We start from the raw sequence: 21691 nt of genomic DNA, 5'->3' as shown, positions 1-21691 counted from the left end.
TTGATTTTCTGACCATTTCACTATAAAGCTAACACAACTTCAGGATTATGAAACAAATAGTGATGATACTAACCAAAGCATTGGGCTGCAGGCTTTGCTGCTTTATTGTTTTGTTTATGAAAAGGTATGAGAAAATATGTCACTTTCTCTATTGCAAATGAAAAATGAGCAAAATGTCAACTTCTCATCATGTTTTGCAAAAAAAAAAAAAAAGCAAAGGTGCTGCATATGTTTTACAAATGGGATAATTTTTACCAGCCATTGAATTCTCTGAAACCCTCAAAAATACTAAGTACACTCTGGTTGTTTTCAAATGCAAAATTTGTGTGTATTGTACTTGCATTTTTTTAAAATAACACAAAGACCAATGATATATTAATAAGAATTGAAGGAATCTGTAATAATAAATCTATATATCTAGTGTCTCACAATGCTAATTATTGTTATGCTTCCTCATCTCATTAAAAATGTTATGAGTGCATGTTTTTCCTTTTCCTAAATGCTAGGAAATAATGTTATGTTACATTATAACATTTCGTAACATTGTGTAATAATGTTATTTCTATATGTTATCACTCTCTGTGCTTTGTGTCTGCTGTTCAGCATTGGTAAGTCCTGTTTGGAAGCCACCAGATCAGGAACCATGATCATATTTCCTGATCAAGTGTCACAGCATCCCAGAATAATATTTGCATGTATATTTCTATATATCTGTATCTGTATCTGCATTCATTTATGTATTTAGCCATCTATATTAAAATGTATTAGAATATTTATATTATACACTTAATGTTTATATATGTGTGTGCAAGCTTGGATTGGGGGACACAGTGTGAAATCGTAAGGACTTTACCTGGAGCCTCAGTCATGTGCAGTGCTATTGATGACTTTATGATGTTTGTCAGGAGTGACTAAAAACAGGTGTGTTATTGCAATATAGGTATTCAGGGGCAAATCACTGGTCAGTCTTACAGTTTTCTGATTAAGACTGAGAAGTTTAAATCTTTCTCAAAATTAACAACCCACATAAAATCAACAAAAGGTCCTTTGGGATTCACCCTGGTCCCTGCAGCAATGTCTGTCTCTAATACATGGTAGCTGGGAGAATGCAAAGGGTTGGGGCAAGCATCTAAGGCCTCTGACATACGCTTAGTGTGGGACCGCAGCCCTATAGAAAAGTAGTATTTCCCTAGAACCCATTGAATGATAGATCAGGAAGCGGCTCCCTTATTGTGCCTCTCGCTGCTCTGACAAATGGTAAACCCCTCCCCAAATACACGTGATTGATGCTCCATATATCTCTCACATCTCTGAAAGTCTCAGGGTGTCAACAAGTGTTTAAGATTCTTTATGTGGAATCATGACAAGATAGGTCAAGTAGTTTCCCATTCACTTCCAAATACTCTGTTTGACAGGTCAGATCAGCAGTCAGCCTCTCTACAACCATTATCTTTAGTATTCTGTTTTGCCTTTCCCTGGCCTCCAACAGCTTAATGGCCCCATTTGGAGGTGTGACAGTGGCTGCCCCTTGCTATTATTTGTTCCAAATAATTTGGGCAGGGTCAAGAAAAAAACAACCTTGTACAACAAGGTATCCAAGACCCATAAACATATCTTTACTAGTTTCCTGAATGAACTTGTGTTTTTAACATACTTAGCATACCTGTGTCTCAACACTGATGACAGTCTGAACTCCATCCAGGTATAATTGTATTGCATTGTCTCTATATTAGCCAAAGGTTTTACATCAAATAGTTGCAGATTATTTTCACATATACACAAACACACACATATGGTTAGCTGTTACAGGACCACAATGAACCACATTAGTTTAAATGGTTGTTTAATGCAAGGGGCTGCTTCATTAAACATTTATTTATGCTATAACTCCTTACATTCTAAGCAAACACAAGCATCATCAATGACATGTTGGCTTCAGGTTTCAATGCAATTGCATTTATTTGTATATTCAAAACTTCCCTGATATCGCAAGAGGTTGTGAGCCGTAGAGTGAAAACATGTTTGAAAAAAAACACATCCACAACAGAAGTTAGATCCTAATTGCATAAAATAATCCTTACCCAGAAGCCATTGCACACAGCGGTCAATATAGTGAGAATAAAAAGTTATGTGTTTTACTAAGACTGCAATGGTGGATAAAACCATCATATTCCAAAACGATTATGTCAGCTGCTTTCAGAGTCAGATTTCATGTCAAAATGTAAAGATTTTTAGATCCTTCATCCTTATTAAGAAACATTTCATTATTTACGTCATATTACAAGAGTGACATATAACAGATTTTATTACTTTATATAGCTCCTCTTTAAATTTTTGTTTGATGATCTCCTTCCACTTACTTCCTGTGTTTTGCGTGGAGCGATTCACTTCTCCAATACACCACAGCACTTATGATCTGTTACTGATACCCTCACTGCAACCTAAAGTACTGAGGTTAAAGACATGAAAAAAAATCCTGACTTTAATCAAGTATTTTTCTCGGTTGCTGTTACAGGTCTAAATAAACAAATGTATAAGAACACAACTCCAGCAATTGTCATTTTGCCGCCCCCTTTTGGAACGGATGAAAATGGAAGGCAGCGTTTGAGCTAGTCGTTCTCCAATGCAACAGATGGCGCTAAAGAACATAAAGTGCATTTAAAATAGGCACACTCGACAGGATATAGTTCCTGGGGATTTATTTTGATGCGGCACAGTAGCAAATGGGGCCTGTAACTGTATCCAGTGGAAAATTAAATCGGCATCGTGAGTGACAAACAGGTATGTGCTGTTTAATTTCAAAATTTAGCTTCTAAAATGCTAACTCAGAACAGTTTGGTAGTTGCTCTCCAGTGTGCTGAACGTATATATGATTGATTGCGTATTACACTGGTGGCTATCTCGCAAATAGTATTGGGTGGCCGTGTCAGATATTTCACTGTCTTGCTAACTAGGTAGCTTTAGGACATCAACGAACTCGAGAGAGCCACCTCTATCAGTTATAGTCAGCTAACGTAGATAGGTAGGGTCTGCAGCTAGCTGCCTCTGTTATGCTTACTGCACAGCTAACAAGCTACTGGTCGCAGACTATCCTCCAGTTAGGGATCTATTATCGTTACCAGCGTTAGCTGTTAACACGTTAATTGGCACATCGCAACCTTCAGGACGACAGTAGGTAGCTTGATAAATAGTAGTGTATCTATATTAAATAGTAATATCCATAGGAGGACCCAACGTAACTAAGATTTCGTGGAATTAAAGTGCGATGTCTCAATCGTTTGTGTCACTTAGCTAGCCACTTAGCTTGTGAGTCTGGTTACAATATCCGTGTTCTCCTCGAAGTATCGTGAATTGTGTGGCTGGTTGAGTACTGCATGACAGATGTAGCGCCTAATTACAGTACGTATTGACACAGCAGACACCTACGATCTAGGGCGCATTACGTCTTGCTTTACAGCTATGTATTGACTGTAACTTGCTACACAGTTTTTAGAAAGGCGATCCTACTCAAATACTTTCCCCATGGGTAAAATTGCACTGCTGCAACTTAGATTCGAAGCTGCGCGTTAACCAGCCTAATTACATTCCTGCTACAGTATACTTTTAGCCATGTTACATTATTGTTATTGCTATTGTTGTTATTATTATTATTGTTATTATTAATGCTTGTTTGCATACTGAGTAGGTGTAGAAACATGTAATCGTGTTGTTTTCCCAGATACCCAGACTTCATGAAAATTCCTTCAGGATAGCTGGCTGCGTTCTTCTTGCATGATGAGTGGCTCCAAGCCGGATATCCTGTGGTCTCCGCACCACGTGGACCGGTTCGTGATCTGCGACTCGGAGCTCAGCCTGTACCGGATCGAATCCATGGGCAGCGCGGAGGCCAAACCGGGAGCGCTTCCGCTCTCCGAAGAGACGGCGGCCACGCTGCTCGCCATCAACTCGGACACGCCGTACATGAAGTGCGTGGCCTGGTACCCCAAGCACGAACCTGAGTGCCTGCTGGCTGTGGGGCAGGCTAACGGCAGGGTGGTCCTCACCAGCCTGGGCCAGAGCCACAACACCAAGTGCAAGGATCTGATGGGGAAGGAGTTTGTGCCGAAACACGCGCGGCAGTGCAACACCCTCGCCTGGAACCCCATGGACAGCAACTGGCTGGCAGCCGGTCTGGACAAACACCGGGCGGACTTCTCAGTTTTGATCTGGGACATCAGCAGTAAGTTTGCTCCCGAGGCCTCTGTCCCTACGGATAAGATCCGTCTCTCGTCAGGTGACACAGACTCGGGCATGGTGGTGACCAAACCGCTGTACGAGTTGGGCCAGAATGACGCCTGCCTGTCTCTCTGCTGGCTCCCGCGCGACCAGAAGCTTCTGCTGGCTGGCATGCACCGCAACCTGGCCATCTTCGACCTGCGCAACACCAGCCAGAAGATGTTTGTCAACACCAAGGCCATCCAGGGCGTGACGGTGGACCCGCACTTCCACGAACGCGTGGCCTCCTTCTTCGAGGGCCAGGTGGCTATCTGGGACCTGCGCAAGTTCGAGAAGCCGGTGCTGACGCTCACGGAGCAGCCCAAGCCCCTCACCAAGGTGGCGTGGTGCCCGACGCGCACGGGCCTGCTGGCCACGCTGACCCGCGACAGCAACATCGTCCGGCTCTACGACATGCAGCACACGCCCACCCCCATCGGCGACGAGACGGAGCCAACCATCATCGAGCGCAGCGTGCAGCCCTGCGAGAGCGTCATCGGCAGCTTCGCCTGGCACCCGTCCTCGCAGAACCGCATGGTGGTGGTGTCGCCCAACCGCGCCATGACGGACTTCACCGTGTTCGAGCGCATCTCGCTGGCCTGGAGCTCCACCACCTCGCTGATGTGGGCGTGTGGGCGGCACCTGTACGAGTGCACGGAGGAGGGCGGCGAGGGCAGCGCGGCGGAGGTGGACATCGCCACCAAGATGAGGCAGCGCGCCCAGTCTCGATACGGCCATGACACCGTCCAGGTGTGGAGAAACCATCTGCTGGCCGGAGGGAATGACCCACAGCTCAAATCCCTCTGGTATACTCTATATTATATCCTTCAGCACGGTGTTACTTCAGGCAATAAAGAGTTATGTGTAGATCTGCATTTCAAAACTCATTGATAAAGAGGATGGAGGAATGTTTTTGCTGAAGAGTAGTATGTGTAGATTTGCATGGGGTTGCATATGTTGTAACACCATAATTTTGAATTTTGGTGTGGCCCGAGGTGTTTGTAAAATCCCAGAGCACTTCTAAACTTAAGGTGTATGCAGGTTGCATGTGGTGTGAACCGTAGAGCTTTGCGCTTCCGTACCACACAGCATGGTTATTCTTCATATCTTGGTGTTAAATTTCCTATGTAAGTATCACTTATGAAACAGTACACTGAAGACCTTGAGCAAAAGCAGCAAGGGAACAAACAGCCTCTGGTGTATTCAGGCATCAAGAACATTGTCAAGTCCAGCTCTGGTGAGTGACTCATTTATTAAAAGCATTTATGATTAATGTCCACTTGATTAATGCACGGTATGAATTTTAGTCCTGACATGGACACAACCCATCCTCCTCTGCTGCCTCGACGCTGCCCCCCGCAGGTACGACGGAGAGCCGACGCTGCTGGAGCGGCTCGGACAGACAGACGGACGTGCTGCGGTTCCACAGCGAGGAGCGGAGCTTGGCCCTGCAGCTGTGCGGCTGGATCAAGCGGGGCCCGGAGATCGATGTGGAGCCCTTCCTCAAGTCCCTGGAGCAGGAAGGGGAGTGGGAGCGTGCCGCAGCCGTCGCCCTCTTCAACCTGGACATCCGGAGAGCCATCCAGATCCTCAACAAGGGCGCCTCCTCTGAAAAAGGTACAGGTTTAGTCCAAACGAATCAAGCTCTGTGTCCATGTTTTAACTGCTGTACCTGACATTGTTACATTTTAACTTCATTTATACATTCATACTCCTGAATATGGTTGAATTTTAAATCAACTACTGGTTTGTCATACATACATTGATTCTGATTAAAGTATTTCGTGTATCAGTAATTGGCAGAGTTTACAGACAGGAATCTCGGTCTCGCAAGTTTGGTTTTACCAGTATAAATCATTTCCTTGTGTTGATTACTCCCTCAGCAGAATTACTGTGGTTGTGTCACATATTTCCTTCTACTGATTAATTCCATAAATATGTAGGAACAAATCAGGTGAAGCACATGGGTAATATGCAATACAGAAACCTGTCTTCAAATCAACAGCCTTCTGTTCAGTGACTCAAACATTATTCTATGCAGCTACTCTCATAGAACATGGCCTGCATGTGCCACAAGGTGGCCACATTGCTGAGCTTTTAACACTCCATACAAGTTGCTAGATCAAATTCATAGACCACACAGTTAACACCTTTGACTCAGATCCACGTGACTGTGGTTCAAGTTCACAGTAAGGGGAGGTTTTCAGCTGTCATTGATATTGCACCACTCCTTGCTCCTATGACAACTGCACAATCTGTGAGTGTTGCCTGGTAATGAGTGGCAGTGGTAGTAATTAGATAGAAGGTGTGTAAACAGAACTGTAAGTGCACTGCTTGCTGCCCTGTGATAATTCAAGACATATTATCATTGCTTCCAGCTTTGAACATTACTAAATATAATAATGGTTAGACCACTAATGTTTACCCTGTGCCTAAAATGTCATTTTTTTCTGGCAACTTTTTGTGACTGTACTTATTGCAACTGGTAGCATAACATGCGTCACCATTGTTTGATAGAGTAGGTTCAGATTTCCCACTGTTGTGGATATGTGCTGTTGCCATAATAGAGAAACTTTGCTTTGTCTTTCAAAAAATGAATAAGTTTTTTCTTTTTGTCAGGTGCAGAGTATGTATGTGTGTGTATGCTTGCAGACTTTTTCTGTTGCGCATACATGAAGATAAAAATTACAAATTACAAATCTTAAAACCACTCTTGCACCACAAAACAGGCCAAGCTGGTCTTGTGTCGTATGTAATAAGTAAGGGATAAATATCCTAACTGGCGAGCACCCACCAAAATGCCGATGTCACAGTTAATTGCCAGTTGTTGTTTGAATTATCTGAACCTGACTCAAGCCTGTGCTCCACCCCCGCAGGGGACTTGAACCTGAATGTGGTTGCCATGGCGTTGTCGGGCTACACAGATGAGAAGAACTCCCTGTGGCGAGAGATGTGCAGTTCCCTGAGACTCCAGCTGAACAACCCTTACCTGTGCGTCATGTTTGCCTTCCTCACCAGCGAGCCGGGGGCCTACGATGCTGTGCTGGTACGTGGGGAGGGAAAGGAGTACCCTGGCTGTCTGTGACAACGCACATCAAAAATGAAGAAGAAGTTCAGATTCAAAATAGGACTTGCTCACATGTTGTTATTATTCAAAAGACAGTTAATGCAGACTGAAATGTAACTCCACCAGAGACCGTCAAATAGAAAGGAACTGTCACAAATCGTCATTTGTTTTGGCGCCGTAATCAATGTAGAACCCAGGCTTATTTTGAGAACCACAAGGTTGACAATTTTATGCTATATTTCTAACTGTAAAGTCACAAATATGAGGATACATTAAGCAGGAAAGTGTATTTGTTGCTTTTGAATCAAGCTGCAGAATATTTGCTGATTTACAGATCATACTAACACAGTGGAGAATATGTATGTTCTTTTCTGTTTTTGAGAAACATGGTGTTCACATGTCTATTCGTAGCAATGCCATATGACATTTTATGTGGCTTACTTACTGGCAGCAAAAAGAAAATGAGTAGGGGTCGACCGATATAGTTTTTTTCAGGGCTGATACTGATACCGATTATTAGTAATCAAGGAGACTGATAACCGATATTTGGAACCGGCATACGTTTGCAGTAAAAATGAAAATCTTGGTGTCAAAATTTAGAATAACACAAACTCCAACACAAAACTTCATTGACATGCCTTTAAGCATATGTTTAATTAAAAGAGAACTTTTCAACATTATCTTAAAACCAAAAGTGCTGGGAGCTCCCAAGAACATTTCTTATAAAGTTAACTAAAAACTTTAATGAATAAATAAATAGACAAAGTAGCTGACTATTCAACTCTGACAACTGTACACCATCTATGCAGTCCATGTATGGATTAACACAGGCCTTAGATGGAGTTCCATTATGTCCAAAGTCTCTAACAACAATATCCTGCACCTCTCTACAAGAAACAGTCAGAGACAGCTTCAGGACACACTTCAGTAATGTTACTAGTAGTCGTAGGTTGAGACTGACAGTATAACCAGCCCTGGTAAGTGACGTTCAAGAAAAAACGTTATAGCCTATCAATTTTTTTTGCTAGTTAGCTGGCTAAATTATGGATCAACAAGTGAACTTGTTGAAGTTCACTATCACATTCAAGTTAACTCTACGAGACTCAACATTAGCTTACATTTATTATGACCATCGACTACCTATAACATGTAAAAACACTAACTCATACGGGCGAGTAATGAGCTAAAATAAGTTCCAGGTGCACTGGCACCAACATTACTCAAAGATATAGCTATTGCTACATAAATAAACTCTTATCTCGTTATAGGTAACTGTATATCACTGCTACAAAGTGCATTATTCAGGCATTTTCAGTGTAGCAAGGAAACTGGGCATGCTTGTCATCATAGAAATAGATCATAAGATTGTGGTGTTTTTGCAACTTCAGTGTAGAGGATTTTGATGTTTATGGCAACTTTGGCAATATCTGCTGCCTTACCTTCGACATACAGCTCCGCTCGCTCACCGGAGCTGCTCCAGTCTGCAAATGCATTCCTCTGTGCCCGTATGTGGCACGGTAGCCTTCATTGTTGATAGGCTATTACTCGTGATGTGTAACCAATCAGATAGTGCTGTGGGCGGGACATTGCTCGAGACCACAAAGTGGTGACTACAGACAGAGAGAGCCGGCTGCATCAGAGCCAAAGTAGCGCATTTTTAAATGAATTAATTTTATCAGCAGTTGGATAAAAAATCATGATGCTGATAATTGTAAAAATGCCGAATATCGGATCCATAATCGGTCATCCCCTAAAAATGACAGTCATTTGTGGTCCACAGTAAGCTTGCATTCTGTGTGAGATCCTCTGTGTTGTCCATTCAGTATGTGCCAAAAAGAGAATCAGTCATCTACCCATGAGTTATAAATGACTGAATGAAAAAATAAATAAGAGCATCTACATATTTTGCAACAGCAGACTAAGTGTTGAGTTGAATTAGATTTTACATTTTACAGCTGAACTTAATGAATCATTTTCATAATGGCTTATTTTAAATCAAGTAGACAACGTGGCCAGTAGTGAATGACAGTTTCAGTACAGATCAAGCCAGAAATTAGATGAGTGTTCATGTTTCCACCGACCGCAATATCAGTTATTGTTGACACAGAGCAAGGTCTATCAAATCATGACAAGGAAATTAAAACATTTAATCCTTTAAATTTATGTTTCCAGTCTGGACTCCACTTGTTCAAATTGTTTATATTATTTCTTGGTAACGGTAATAGACTCAAGCTGGCGCAAGGCCTGAGTCTATTAGACAGTCTCCTAAAGAAGTGTTTGCTTATGACAGTGTGTTTGTAATAGCCGTGATTGCTGCATTGTGCTTCTGCACCAGGATCACGCAGGTCTCAGCTGACTCTGTTCCCCTTCTCTGCAGTACGAGAGCAGTGTGGCAGTCAGGGACAGAGTGGCCTTCGCGTGTATGTTTCTCAATGACTCCCAGGTGAGATTCTTATTCATCACTACCAGGACATCCTGGAATGGTCCGTAATTGCCTCCTGAATTTGGAGAGGTAATCCCCAGCTAAAAGCCTCTTGCACAGATATGACAGCTAGGACTTTCAGAAATTTGTTTGTCACAAGGGCTCTACATTTTTTGTATAGCTCATCATCTTTCTATTGTACTTAAGCAGTTACTCAATCTGAAGTACATTAATTTGTCCTTCACCATGAATGTTATTCACTACTTGTGGCTAGCAAATATTAATTTTGGATATTAGCCTTATATTGTGTGTAATAATGTGGTCTCAGAAATAAGGTGTCATTCACTGTCGTGAATTTTAGTGAATTTAATTTTGAAATGATCTCACAATAATGAACTGAAAAACTGTCCTCATTACTTGTGAATAGATTTTATTCCCAGTGACCAAAGATGCTGATTGGTCTGTTGTTCTGCCCAGTTGCCTCGTTACATTGAGAAGCTGACAAATGAGATGAAAGAGGCGGGCAACCTGGAGGGGATCCTGCTGACAGGGCTGACCAAGGATGGGGTGGACCTGATGGAGAGCTACGTTGACCGGACCGGAGACGTTCAGACCGCCAGTTTCTGCATGCTCAAGGTGATTAACTGATTACAGGTTCTACTCCATTCTGGTCCTGTAAGGCAGTTGTTTAGGTAGCTGTCTGCGTGGCTCCTTATGCAGCTGATTCAGATAATTATTGTCTTAACTGAACAAAGGTTCTCTTTTATTTACAGTTATTAGAATGTTAGAGGCTAAGAGATATGGAGGATCTGCTTGGTCATCCTCATGGCCAGGTGCAGATATTTCTGGTCTAATATGTGTAAGAATGTAGTGAGTCATTCAGTACCTTTGACAATTTGTACTCATAAAATGGTGTTTCTCAACCCTGGTCTTGAGGGCACACTTTACATGCTGGTTTTCATTCCAACTGAGCTCCGACTTGGATTGTCTTTAGCTGCTTGGGTAGAGGTCTGGGTTTCACTGTACTTGACTGGTTTGTGGTGTTAGTTTCATTGTGAATTGTGTGGTTTATATTTTTCTGGAACAGAAAACTTCAACTTGTTCATGATCATTTTTTTTCTGTTGAATAGACTAGTGAAACTGATATTCAGCTTAATTTAGATTTATGAGTTGTTCAAGTCACTGCTTTAGGGACTAGAGCAATTAGTTTACCAACCAGTTTAAATTAATTGAGGCACTTCTTAAGGATTTAAACCAGATAACTGTTAGGTGATGTCCAACCAAGATCAGGATTCAGTCAATAGCTCAGTTAAACATAATTCCTTAGAGGCAACTGGAGCCAAAATCAGCTCTGAGGGGCGGTGTTGGGGCACACTGAGGGAAGGCTATGCTTGCTAAGTCTGAGGTAAAGGACAGCTACCAATTTTCCTCTGGGTTTTTACCTTGACCTTCTGCCTCCTCCAAGGGCTCCCCAGGGGACGTGGTGAAGGACCCACGTGTCCAGTGCTGGATTGAGAACTACCGCAACCTGCTGGACGCCTGGAGATTCTGGCACAAAAGGGCTGAATTTGACATCCACCGGAGCAAGCTAGACCCCAGCTCAAAGCCCCTTGCACAGGCATGACTGCGAGGAATTCACATTTCAGATGTTCATTTGTCACAAGGGTTCTACATTTTTGATGGACTTTGTTTTATCTTGAATATTGAGTATATGTACAGATTATTTTTCACTCTGCACACACTATTCAGTATGTCAGTGTGAAATAAAAAATAAAGTTTATTTCCTATAAAATTACATAAGAATTATATCAGCTATCTGTGAATATTTTGTGAAGATTTTTTTTGTTGTTGTTTTTATATTGTACCCAAAAGGGGCATTTTATGTAACATGTAAATCACCCACAATGTAAATTCAGTTCATGCTGAGAACAGCAAACCCTTTGTCACTCCCTCAGGTTTTTGTGAGCTGTAACTTCTGTGGGAAGTCCATCTCCTACAGCTGCTCAGCGATGCCGCACCAGGGTCGCGGCTTCAGCCAGTACGGGGTCAGTGGCTCGCCCACCAAGTCGAAGGTCACCAGCTGCCCAGGCTGCCGCAAGCCCCTCCCCCGCTGTGCACTCTGCCTGATGAACATGGGCACACCTGTGTCAAGCTGCCCAGGTACTGACCCACTCTTATTCCTCATGTAAAGGAAAACACAAGCTGAAAGTGCCGTCACACCACGTGCACACAAATGCATTGTACGGTTCTCTGCACAAGCGGAAGACAGAAAATTCCTCTCTCTCTCTCTCTCTCTCTCTCTCTCTCTCTCTCTCTCTCTCTCTCTCTCTCTCTCTCTCTCTCTCACACACACACACACACACACACACACACACACACACACACACACACACACACACACACACACACGGTCACTCACCCACTAGGGTTAGGTCATGTTGATTTTCTTGTTTCAGCTGATTTAAAGGTACTAAATGTCCGCAGTGTAAATAACAAAAAAGTTTGTATGTCATTATTTGAAACCTTGAAATTTTTATTGTGAGTGTTGTTATGCTTTTTAAGATAAAGCTTAGACTTTTATAGACATAAGACATTTTGAATGTGTCTGCCAGGCACAGGTAAATCGGACGAAAAGGTGGACCTCAGCAAGGACAAGAAGCTGGCCCAGTTCAACAATTGGTTCACCTGGTGCCACAATTGTCGCCATGGTGGCCACGCGGGCCACATGCTCAGCTGGTTCAGGTGAGGATCATTACACTTGCTGTTACATGTATGACGTTACTTGCTTGCTTTGAGTCTATCTTGAATATTAATCAGACACAAAGTTGGGGGAAACAAAAAGAAGCATCCTATAGTGTGTGAAGAGGCAGGTATTAACAGTTCATTCCCCCCACAGAGATCACACAGAGTGCCCCGTCTCTGCCTGTACCTGTAAGTGCATGCAGTTGGACACCACAGGGAATCTGGTCCCTTCTGACAGCGTCTAGAGATTCTCCTGTGCAGACACCCAACCCCCAAAACGCTGTCAGCGGTCTCCTTGAGGGGTCCCCTTCTCCACCGTTCCCTGGGACCACGCCTAACACTGGGGGCCCCGAGTGCTCGGGTTGCTGATATGTCTACAGTGTCTTTCAGCAGAGGGGGAATATGTTCCCCTCTGGCCTTTGTGTCTTGAGCCTTACCTCAGAGAAGTACTCAGCATCCTGAAGGAACATTCTGGAAGGTGTCTTTGAGGTCAGAGCAACCCCCTGACCCATGCTTTGATGGATGTAGCTGAGATGCAGTCAGCCCACAGGAACGCTGATCAAAGATCATTAAATGCTAACAGCCTATGGAAGAAAAATGAACACTTCTGAAAATTCAGCCGCAACGGTCCTAAAGAGGTTAACATTCACTAGAATTGTCATACTTGCTTCTCGGGCATGACTCTGTCACATTCAGGTGGTTTGTGGTGACATGTGGGCTGAACACAAGGTGTCAGTATACTGACACTGTATCCATGGCTACTTATTAGTGCCATACTATTCTCAAACATTTTGATGTGCTTTGTTGTGGATTTTTGATAGTTGATGTCATGATAATATAGCAAATTGGGTTTTATGTGTAGTCCAGTTGCTACTGAACATCTCACAAAATATGTAGTCAGTATTATTCTCACAATGGCTGGTTGGGATTGTATTTTTCAGTTTTGGTGCAAGCACTATAATGATTGAACTAATTCCCCCTGATGGAAATGGTGTGAATGAACTTCCTGTATTTTGGTAGGTGAATGAGGATATGTTGTAGAGCTTAACAGAAGTTGTTAGGTGTGGCTGACCAAGAAGCATACTGTTCCAGCCTCCTTGTGGTCCATTAAAAGTCTATTGCTGACTGTTGAAGTCCATAGTTTTCTCCATTAATTGCTTCCCCTTTGGATAATGTGACATAATGGTTTTACTGTACATTTTGGCGTGCATTTTCACCAATACAGTGACGATGCTGAGGGTTTACCAGATGCTGTACAGCAGGACTGCTCCTGATGGTTCATTCAGTTATCTGGGCAGACAGTTTCTTTGCAAATCTAGCTTTTGACAAAGTAAGTTAAAAGCATTAGAAATTCCCATTAGGAATGAATGAGTAGAAGGGAAGAAAAATGCAATAAATGAGATTACCCTGTCGCTCAGAGTATGACTTCCATTTGCTTCACCTCACGCTGTTATGCTATTCAGTACCGGCACCTCCAACAATTGTAGCATTTCAAGTTTTGATCACTTCAGGTAGTAGATGGTAATATCTACGAATAGATGGTAATATTGAACAAGATCTTGTCATATGATAAATTAAAATGACCATATATTCATCTAGGGTCCAGTAGCTGCAATACAAATAGTAGAAGTCCTATGGACTCCCTGGATTTTTTCCTGTGCAAAGTGTGTGAAGTTTTAAGACATTTTTTTAAACTTGACATTGTGATGTTTTCAGAATATACACATGCTAAATACTAAAACAAAGAGTGATTTATGCTAAAAAAGCACACTATTCAAAGTAAAATATATTTTAGATGACTGTGTGAAAAAGAATCTTAGATATGCATATCTTAATTTGCAGAACTTGACAATGCATTCAGTCCAAGACTCCTACACTAGAGAGGGGGATTGAAAGCACTTTTTTTTAAAGAAAACTTTCTAACGTAGGTGTGTGAATTTTGATCAATTTGATATTCAAATATTCTATGATTGGCAAGATCGAATATTCAAATCAAACCCTGCTTTTCTTCCCCCAAGCACTGTTTGCAACTCCGCTTCTGTGGAAATAATGTGAAACTGCAAAGAGAGCTACAATCAGAATTGCAAAAAAAGTAATACCAATGTTTTAGGTTCTCCTTGAATATTTATAAGGGTAAGAACCATACATTTCCTGATTTGTTCATTAAAAAGCATTTGATTAAAAGCATTTTGAAAGAAATTGATCAGTGATCTCACGGCTGAATGTTTTAATAATCAATTATATTTGGTCTCATCTGAATTCAAAGCTCCTTTGATATCTAATGAATCTAATTAGTAAGTGGCATTACTGAATGATAGTCTCTAATTTCTCTCATGTTGCCATCTAAGCAGCCTGGAGACAATACCGTTACATTACGTCACATTATTGGCATTAAGCAAAAAGCAGGTGGGGCCTAATTACTGTTATAAGTTAGCAATAAAGGTGTGATGTCAGTCAAGGGTTGTTCTTGGGTCATGTTGATCATGTTGCTTCTCTGAAAATTGATTCTAGCACCTTTTGTATAAGGTATCAAATCTGTATGTGGGCTTGGAATTAAAGGCAATGTATGGGTAAAGATGGCAGACATTTTCTTCTGAGGATTCTGGGGTGCTGTCTACCAAGCTGCACTGTAAATATGAATATGAAATAAAGATATATGTAATTATATATTGTCTATAAACTGATCCTCATTGGAGTTCATCTCAGTTCACCTATAATGTCTTTATTGACAGAGCATGCCAGTGTATATGCAAAGGTTGAGATGTATTTCACAATGTAGACTTTCTCATACATATGTGCAGAGTGACAAATTGATTAAGGGGTTGATAGCATGTACCAAAAAAACATATTTCAAACATGACATTATTAAGTAAATTGCAGAGTGCCATGAGTGATCGATTACAGTTAATCAATCATTAATAATGTTTCCTTAGTATGTGTGGGGTAGTTGACAGCACAACTCCTTGGTCTTTTTTCCATTCCTCGCTGAATATAAGTGCATCCATTCAAAACGAAACGAGTCTAAGTTTAGTTCAGTAGATTTTGAAAAACAGAGAAAGCTGTTTACAGAAATGTCTTGTTTCACATCCAGTGGCCATCACCCTTGGACTTGACTTTCAGTTGTGGAAAAGGTTCTCCTATACCTGTGTTCACCTTTAATGGTAAATGAAAAGTTATATACTAAACATGACATAATAACTCAGGGCCTTCAGATGAAATTGCATCTCTTGAACTCACGTGGCATATGACAACATATGCATCATGGAGATGGTATTCCTGATTCATACTTGCAAAGGTGAGCATTCTCTTTCCCCATCTTGTGTGTGTATGTGAGAGTGAGTGTTATAAGTTATTTATGACCACAATTAACCAGACAAAAATTGAGGTGGGATTCTTAAATGCAACTGTTACACTCAAAATATGCAACAAAGACTACAGGTGCCCAACTGTTGTACTGACTGACACACTACATGCAAACAGTATTTACTGCAAGCATTTAAATGGGTAAGATGCTTCCCATTTTTGCTTCCCGTTCCGCCTTGAACCATTCCACCTTGCAGAATTGCTTTTGGTACTTTGGATCTTCTTGTTCTTCTTTTTGTTTGTAACTGCTTTCCTGAGTTTGAATGTTTTTCTTCATATTTTAATAGGAGTATTAATAAATATGGAGGGCACTCTGTTTTGCATGATTGACATTATGCTTTACGTACTGTATACATGTATAATTTAATGCATTAGCATGGACAAACTTGATGGATTCTTGTTGTGGAAACTCAAAGCAAGGATGAATTCCTTACTCAGTTTGCATAGTGCTTAATGTGTGTGGTCTGTCATAAATAGTGTTAAGTTCTCTTGCTGTCTTCATCATAATGGCAGAAAAACCTTTTTTTTCTTTTCAAAATCTACTTGGTAGATGTATACAATATAAACAAGATAAACATGACTTTGCTTAAATGGGACAGAACAAAATAATCCTAGGGGACATGGACAGATTTTATCAGATGCTGAGGGCAGTGACCTGGGTTTGCCTTGTGTCATGCAGCATTTTGAGGTCCAAGAGGAAGTATGGGTAGTTACCTTTACTCCTATTTTTATCTACGTTTGCTTTTATCAGAACAATCAGAGCACAATAAAATCCTTGCTTCTCTGGTGACTTACCTACAGAAAGGACAGCTTTGTGTTGCTGTCAGAATGTAGCAGGGAATTCTGCATATTGGGTGATTTACTACAGTGTCATATTTATAGACACAGCTGCTTATTTGCTCTACACGAACTTGCAGGACTTTATCAACATTCTTAATCTATATCTGGTGCAAACATGGGTTAGACCAAATAAAAGTAGGTTTAAATAATCAATATGCTATTCATACAACCCTCAGAGGTCGGTACAGAGGTAATGACAATATTACTAGCAGGCAGGAAACTCTCCAGCAAAGAGCAATACAGTATAATTTTCATCTCATCCTGTTGCTGTAAGATGGAGCTGCTCTTTAGAGGAACAGACACAGATGGTCAGATACTGTGTGTTTCTCTTGGCTCATGCTCATGGTTCAGGGGTGACTGTGCAACAGAGCCAGCATAATTTCCTCACGATGAGGGCTAGCAGCCATTCAGCAGAACTCTGCCTGCACAAACACGCAAAGCGGGCCTAGTTGCATGAAGGCAAACTGATAACCAATGTATTTGCTGGTGTCTTCCTCCTTTGTTCCAGCCAAGATAATTCTTGCGAAAGTAGGTATATTTTATTTTGTCACAAGTACGTGAAGCAGTCAGTGTAAAGTCCATGATTCTTCTCAGCTCTGTAGTCGTGTGTCGTAGAGTCCTGCTATATTGGCAACTCCTGAATTGTGTTGAAATAGAGAACAATCAGGAATAAAGGGGGGGAAGAAAGGCCGCATAACTCATGCTAAATTCTGAACCATTTAGTAAACCCAGCTATGGACAGGAAGGGCAGTAAGGCCCTGCTGAAAAACCAAGCTGCTGAATTTATTTCTAACACTTTATGGGGGCATTTATGGAGTATTGCTTGTGACTGGGCATATACCATACAGGGCAATGTCACCACACAGTATTTTGCAAATCCACATCAACTTAACATACATCTTTACAATTTTATGACTCCAGGGGTAACATTAATAGGTTGATTTACAAGAATTGATTTGCTGCATTGATTTAGTTCTAAATAAATAACTAAATACAATTATGCATAGCAAACATATGCTATCCCCTTATATGGGGATTTACAATGCCAAAAGACATGTGACCTTTGACAAATGATGTACTGAGCATACAGGCCACATATTTATCCATTCTGTTTTTTGTTTTTAAACCTTGTTTAGCACGCAAAAATCAAAACAAACCTTGATAAAAAAAGTGGCAATGTCATTGGACAGGTAGTGGGAAAATACCATTACTGATAATGCAAATCATTAATATTTACACTACACTAATATTTATGTGAACTGTAAAGCATAATATTTCTTTAGCTGTTTTTATAATGATTCAGAAATTATGTGACTGCGTTCAGGAGGTAACACCTCAAAGGCAGGACTGTGGCCTGATACCTGCAGCTGACATTGAAAGAGACCCCTCTCAACACAAGCTGGTGATGTCACAAGCAGCTGTCCCTAATGTGGGTACTGGTGTGTCTACGTGGCTGTAAAACAAGAAGACTGTGATGACTTGCATAGTGTGTGAGATGAACAGGAACTAACTTAAAATAGGTTCTGCTACATGTTATGCCATTTGTTTCTCACAGCCTCATAGGCACTAGCTGATAATATATAAGATTTATGAGAGAGGCTTTTAAGAATGCTATATTATGACAAAAAAAATGTACTGAAAATTAAAACGTGTTGCATTCAGTTTGGTCTTTTTTAGACAAATATTTCCTTCAATGTTCCACATTATCTGTCCTGTCTTTCTGACTGTAAACAAAAAGTCCACTGAGATCCTTACTGGCATATGATTGTGGAAAAATATTTGTGTGTATTTGTGACTTATTGGAAATGTTTCAATGGATCAGTTTCTTTTTAAAAATGGTTAGTGATAAAAAAAACACCCTGCAAATGTTTATACATTTGCATACACATTATAGTATCACAGATATTACATGGCCATTAGATAATCTGATACTGAGTTGCAACAACACTTAGAGCAGCCTTTACAGAACACCACTTGGAAGTAAAAGGCATGTGCCGTATTGAATAGAAGACCCATTATGAACTTACTCATATTTGCAGAAGATCATCCTAGCATTAAAAAGAAGATACACTACAAACTTTTTTGAAGGGTTGAAGCCTGGTCCTAATGTTATGTAGATTGTCAGTGTTGATATTTTGTTACTTCGTACAGTAACACAGTGCAAACATGTTCTATCCACATTGGTCTGTCAGTCTTGGTTGTTTTTAGCAGCTATTCCAGCAATCTATGGATGATGTAATTGGCAAAGATAAATCAAAAAAAATCTAAAGCTGAATAATACATACTGTGTCCCCTGCAATTGTCTGTTTGATGAAATATAGTACTTCCCATGGGCAGAACTCCAGCAAATAAAGGAGAAATGCAACCAGGTTGTGAAAATCTATGTGTGAATTGAGTAATTGGGGAAATACAAACTGTCCCCACATCATAAATGATAAGAAAGGGAGTGTATCATTACTCAGTAATTTTTAAGTGGTGCAACCACACATGCCTCTAGTGAAATACCACTTTCAAAACAAAATTGTTTTTAGTTTATACAGAGGGCCTTCTTTACCTGAAGCACTTAAGTGAGACCACACTGCTCTGTACAGAGTTTCACACACATGGATGTGAAGTAAGATTAGGCTGCACTGGCTAAGGTGGCAACTTGTAAAGACAACATAATGAAGAATTTGCAAGGATTTAATATTATCATCTTGTCTTTCTCAAACACACAAACTAAAACACAGGTTTCAGGAACACCACATTCCAGTAAATAATTTGGGAAAGATTGAATGGATTTGCTTTGGAATAATGCTTGTACGTTTATATTAGATAATAATACCCATTTTTTGGAGTGCTGTTCCTTGGCTTAATATTTATGACTTATAGAGAATAAATAATTAGCATGTGGGATTGACTCTGTTCTTGCACAGAGAAAGCATCTTTTGTGGAGATATAAAGCTAAACTATATCAGTACTATATGTTTTTGGGTTATATTGATCTGATGCATATGAAATGATGTGGTGTAACAGAGGAGAATTATGAGATCACTGTTAGTTAATAAGAGTTTTTAGTCACTTCATAGCCTATAAATCGTGAATCTCTGCATGTCAGAACAGAGGCGGAGTCAACTTTCACATATTATTAAGGTAGGTAGCTCATTAATAAAGTATCTTGCTGAATTAAATTAAAATAAGCTAGGTAGTTAACAATCAGGAGCAATACTTTATCAACTGTATTCGCTAACTAGCTGGTTAGCAAGAGCAAGTCAGTTTTAAAGCTCATCAACTTGCTCACAAGTTCAGTTTATCTTGTGACCATCTGAAGTGTCAGAGGATTGGCTCTGCTAATGCATTAATATATTGGCACAGAAGTGAAAGTTTGTAATGAGTCAGACCTCAGGGTCATTTTGGTTATCTCTGTAGGAAACCCCAACAATGGCGCAACTTTTGGTGCTACAAGTATACTATATACCCAGAGGTGGAAAACCCCAGCTTCAGAAAGTAAAAGTCCTACCATGTATTTGTGCGAGCCATTCACTAAACGAGGTGATTTCACTAATTAGCTCCTCTACCTGGCTGAAGAGTTGTGCTAATTAAATTCACCTGGTGTAGTGCATGGGTGGAACAAATACGTGGCAGGACTTTTACTTTCTGAAGCTGGGGTTTTCCACCTGTATATATACCCCTCCAAAGTGTAACTTTGTTGATGGCATACTTATCGTCCAAATCTGCTTTTATAGGAACAATTCAGGAGAAGCACATTACAACTGCAGTATCTGAAATTCAAATGAAGGACTCCCACTCAAGTCTAGTTCACCTCACTCAGGGGCTTCTCCTGTTTACTCTGCTTCTGGCTATGGCTGTGTATGTGGCTAAATGTTGTTTGAACTAGTTGATTTTACTTAGCTCATCTGTATACTCCAAAAGCTGAGATTTAATTAGCTGTTCATCTGCATGTGTATTTTGGCCTCAAAGGTGGTGGTGGTGGGGTAGATTACATACTGCTTACAGTTTGCAGCCAGGAAGAATTTACAGTCAGAGCTTTTCTTCTTCCTTGTGGGAGGAGAGAAATCGCAGAGGAGGCCCTGAAAACAGCAGCTGCTTGCCCCTCAGACAAACCCTCCGAATTGTTCCCACTAATAAGAAGTTCAGCTGCCACAGCACCATTGATTCAGAGAAGCGAGAGGCCTTCTGTTTTCTCCCTTAGCCAAATCCAGCCTTGATTAAAAAATGTGCATACTGCACATCAATATGCTGTGCATATTCAGGGTTAGCAACGCCTCAGTCTTTGAGGGTGGAGGGGAAGGGTTATAAATGATTTTTTTCTAAAAGCAATTAGTCTTTCATTTTTTTCCACCATGCTGTCTGGCTTAAATTCACACAAGTAAGTGAGAGGCCTACCCAAGAGCTGGCTAAATCACTTAGTCATGGATCTCTGTGAGATGCTGGTAGTCAGGCTAATGGAGCTATTGCATGCTGGAAGGACACATTTCTCCATGTGTGAATAATGTTTCATTGCAAATAATTTAACTAATTCTTTTGAACTTGCACTTCTTTCTGAAATTATCAAGAACCCAAGTGGGGGAAATTACATGCAATCCACTGAAAATCCAAATAGATCTGTGTAAAATCCTCTTGTAATTAGTTGTCCTCCAGATGTCCTGATTACAGAGTGCATACAGTATTGGGTAATTATCAGAGAGGGCTAGAATTGTTTTTGTGTTTCTGTTTTGTCTTTCTGGGATTTTGTTACTAAGTCCCAGGGAGGCCCTAATACTGCCTAATCCATTAATGTGATCAGAAAACCCTTCCTTAATTACAGATAATCCACTTTATTGACCCATTTGTCCCACAAAAAATAAATATATTTGTTCTTAAATCTTTTTTGTGGAGCTGATGGTTATTGTGAAAAAAAAATCACATAGTATACCTTTTATGCTTATATAATTGTATGGTTATTTTGTAATTCACAGGTTATTTTGCTATGATATTGAAAAGTTAGTTACATAATCTGTTTG

General features: G+C 40.7%; 1 protein-coding gene across 1 annotated transcript; it reads left to right on the top strand.

Annotated features, from left to right (window-relative positions):
• Window positions 1-2712: 2712 nt before the first annotated feature.
• Window positions 2713-13233, top strand: mios (missing oocyte, meiosis regulator, homolog (Drosophila)). Its single transcript, XM_036537849.1, has 11 exons — window positions 2713-2781; window positions 3719-5074; window positions 5393-5491; window positions 5617-5871; window positions 7131-7300; window positions 9699-9764; window positions 10221-10379; window positions 11209-11361; window positions 11699-11903; window positions 12356-12485; window positions 12640-13233. Exons 2-11 carry the CDS (start codon window positions 3772-3774, stop codon window positions 12728-12730), a joined length of 2631 nt encoding a protein of 876 aa, XP_036393742.1. The 5' UTR covers window positions 2713-2781; window positions 3719-3771; the 3' UTR covers window positions 12731-13233.
• The last annotated feature ends 8458 nt before the right edge of the window (window positions 13234-21691 follow it).

This window comes from Megalops cyprinoides, chromosome 10, assembly GCF_013368585.1.
Source record: "Megalops cyprinoides isolate fMegCyp1 chromosome 10, fMegCyp1.pri, whole genome shotgun sequence".
Classification (NCBI taxonomy): domain Eukaryota; kingdom Metazoa; phylum Chordata; class Actinopteri; order Elopiformes; family Megalopidae; genus Megalops; species Megalops cyprinoides.
The sequence above is the reverse complement of the archived record's forward strand: the minus strand, read 5'-3'. Positions and strand labels throughout refer to the sequence as shown.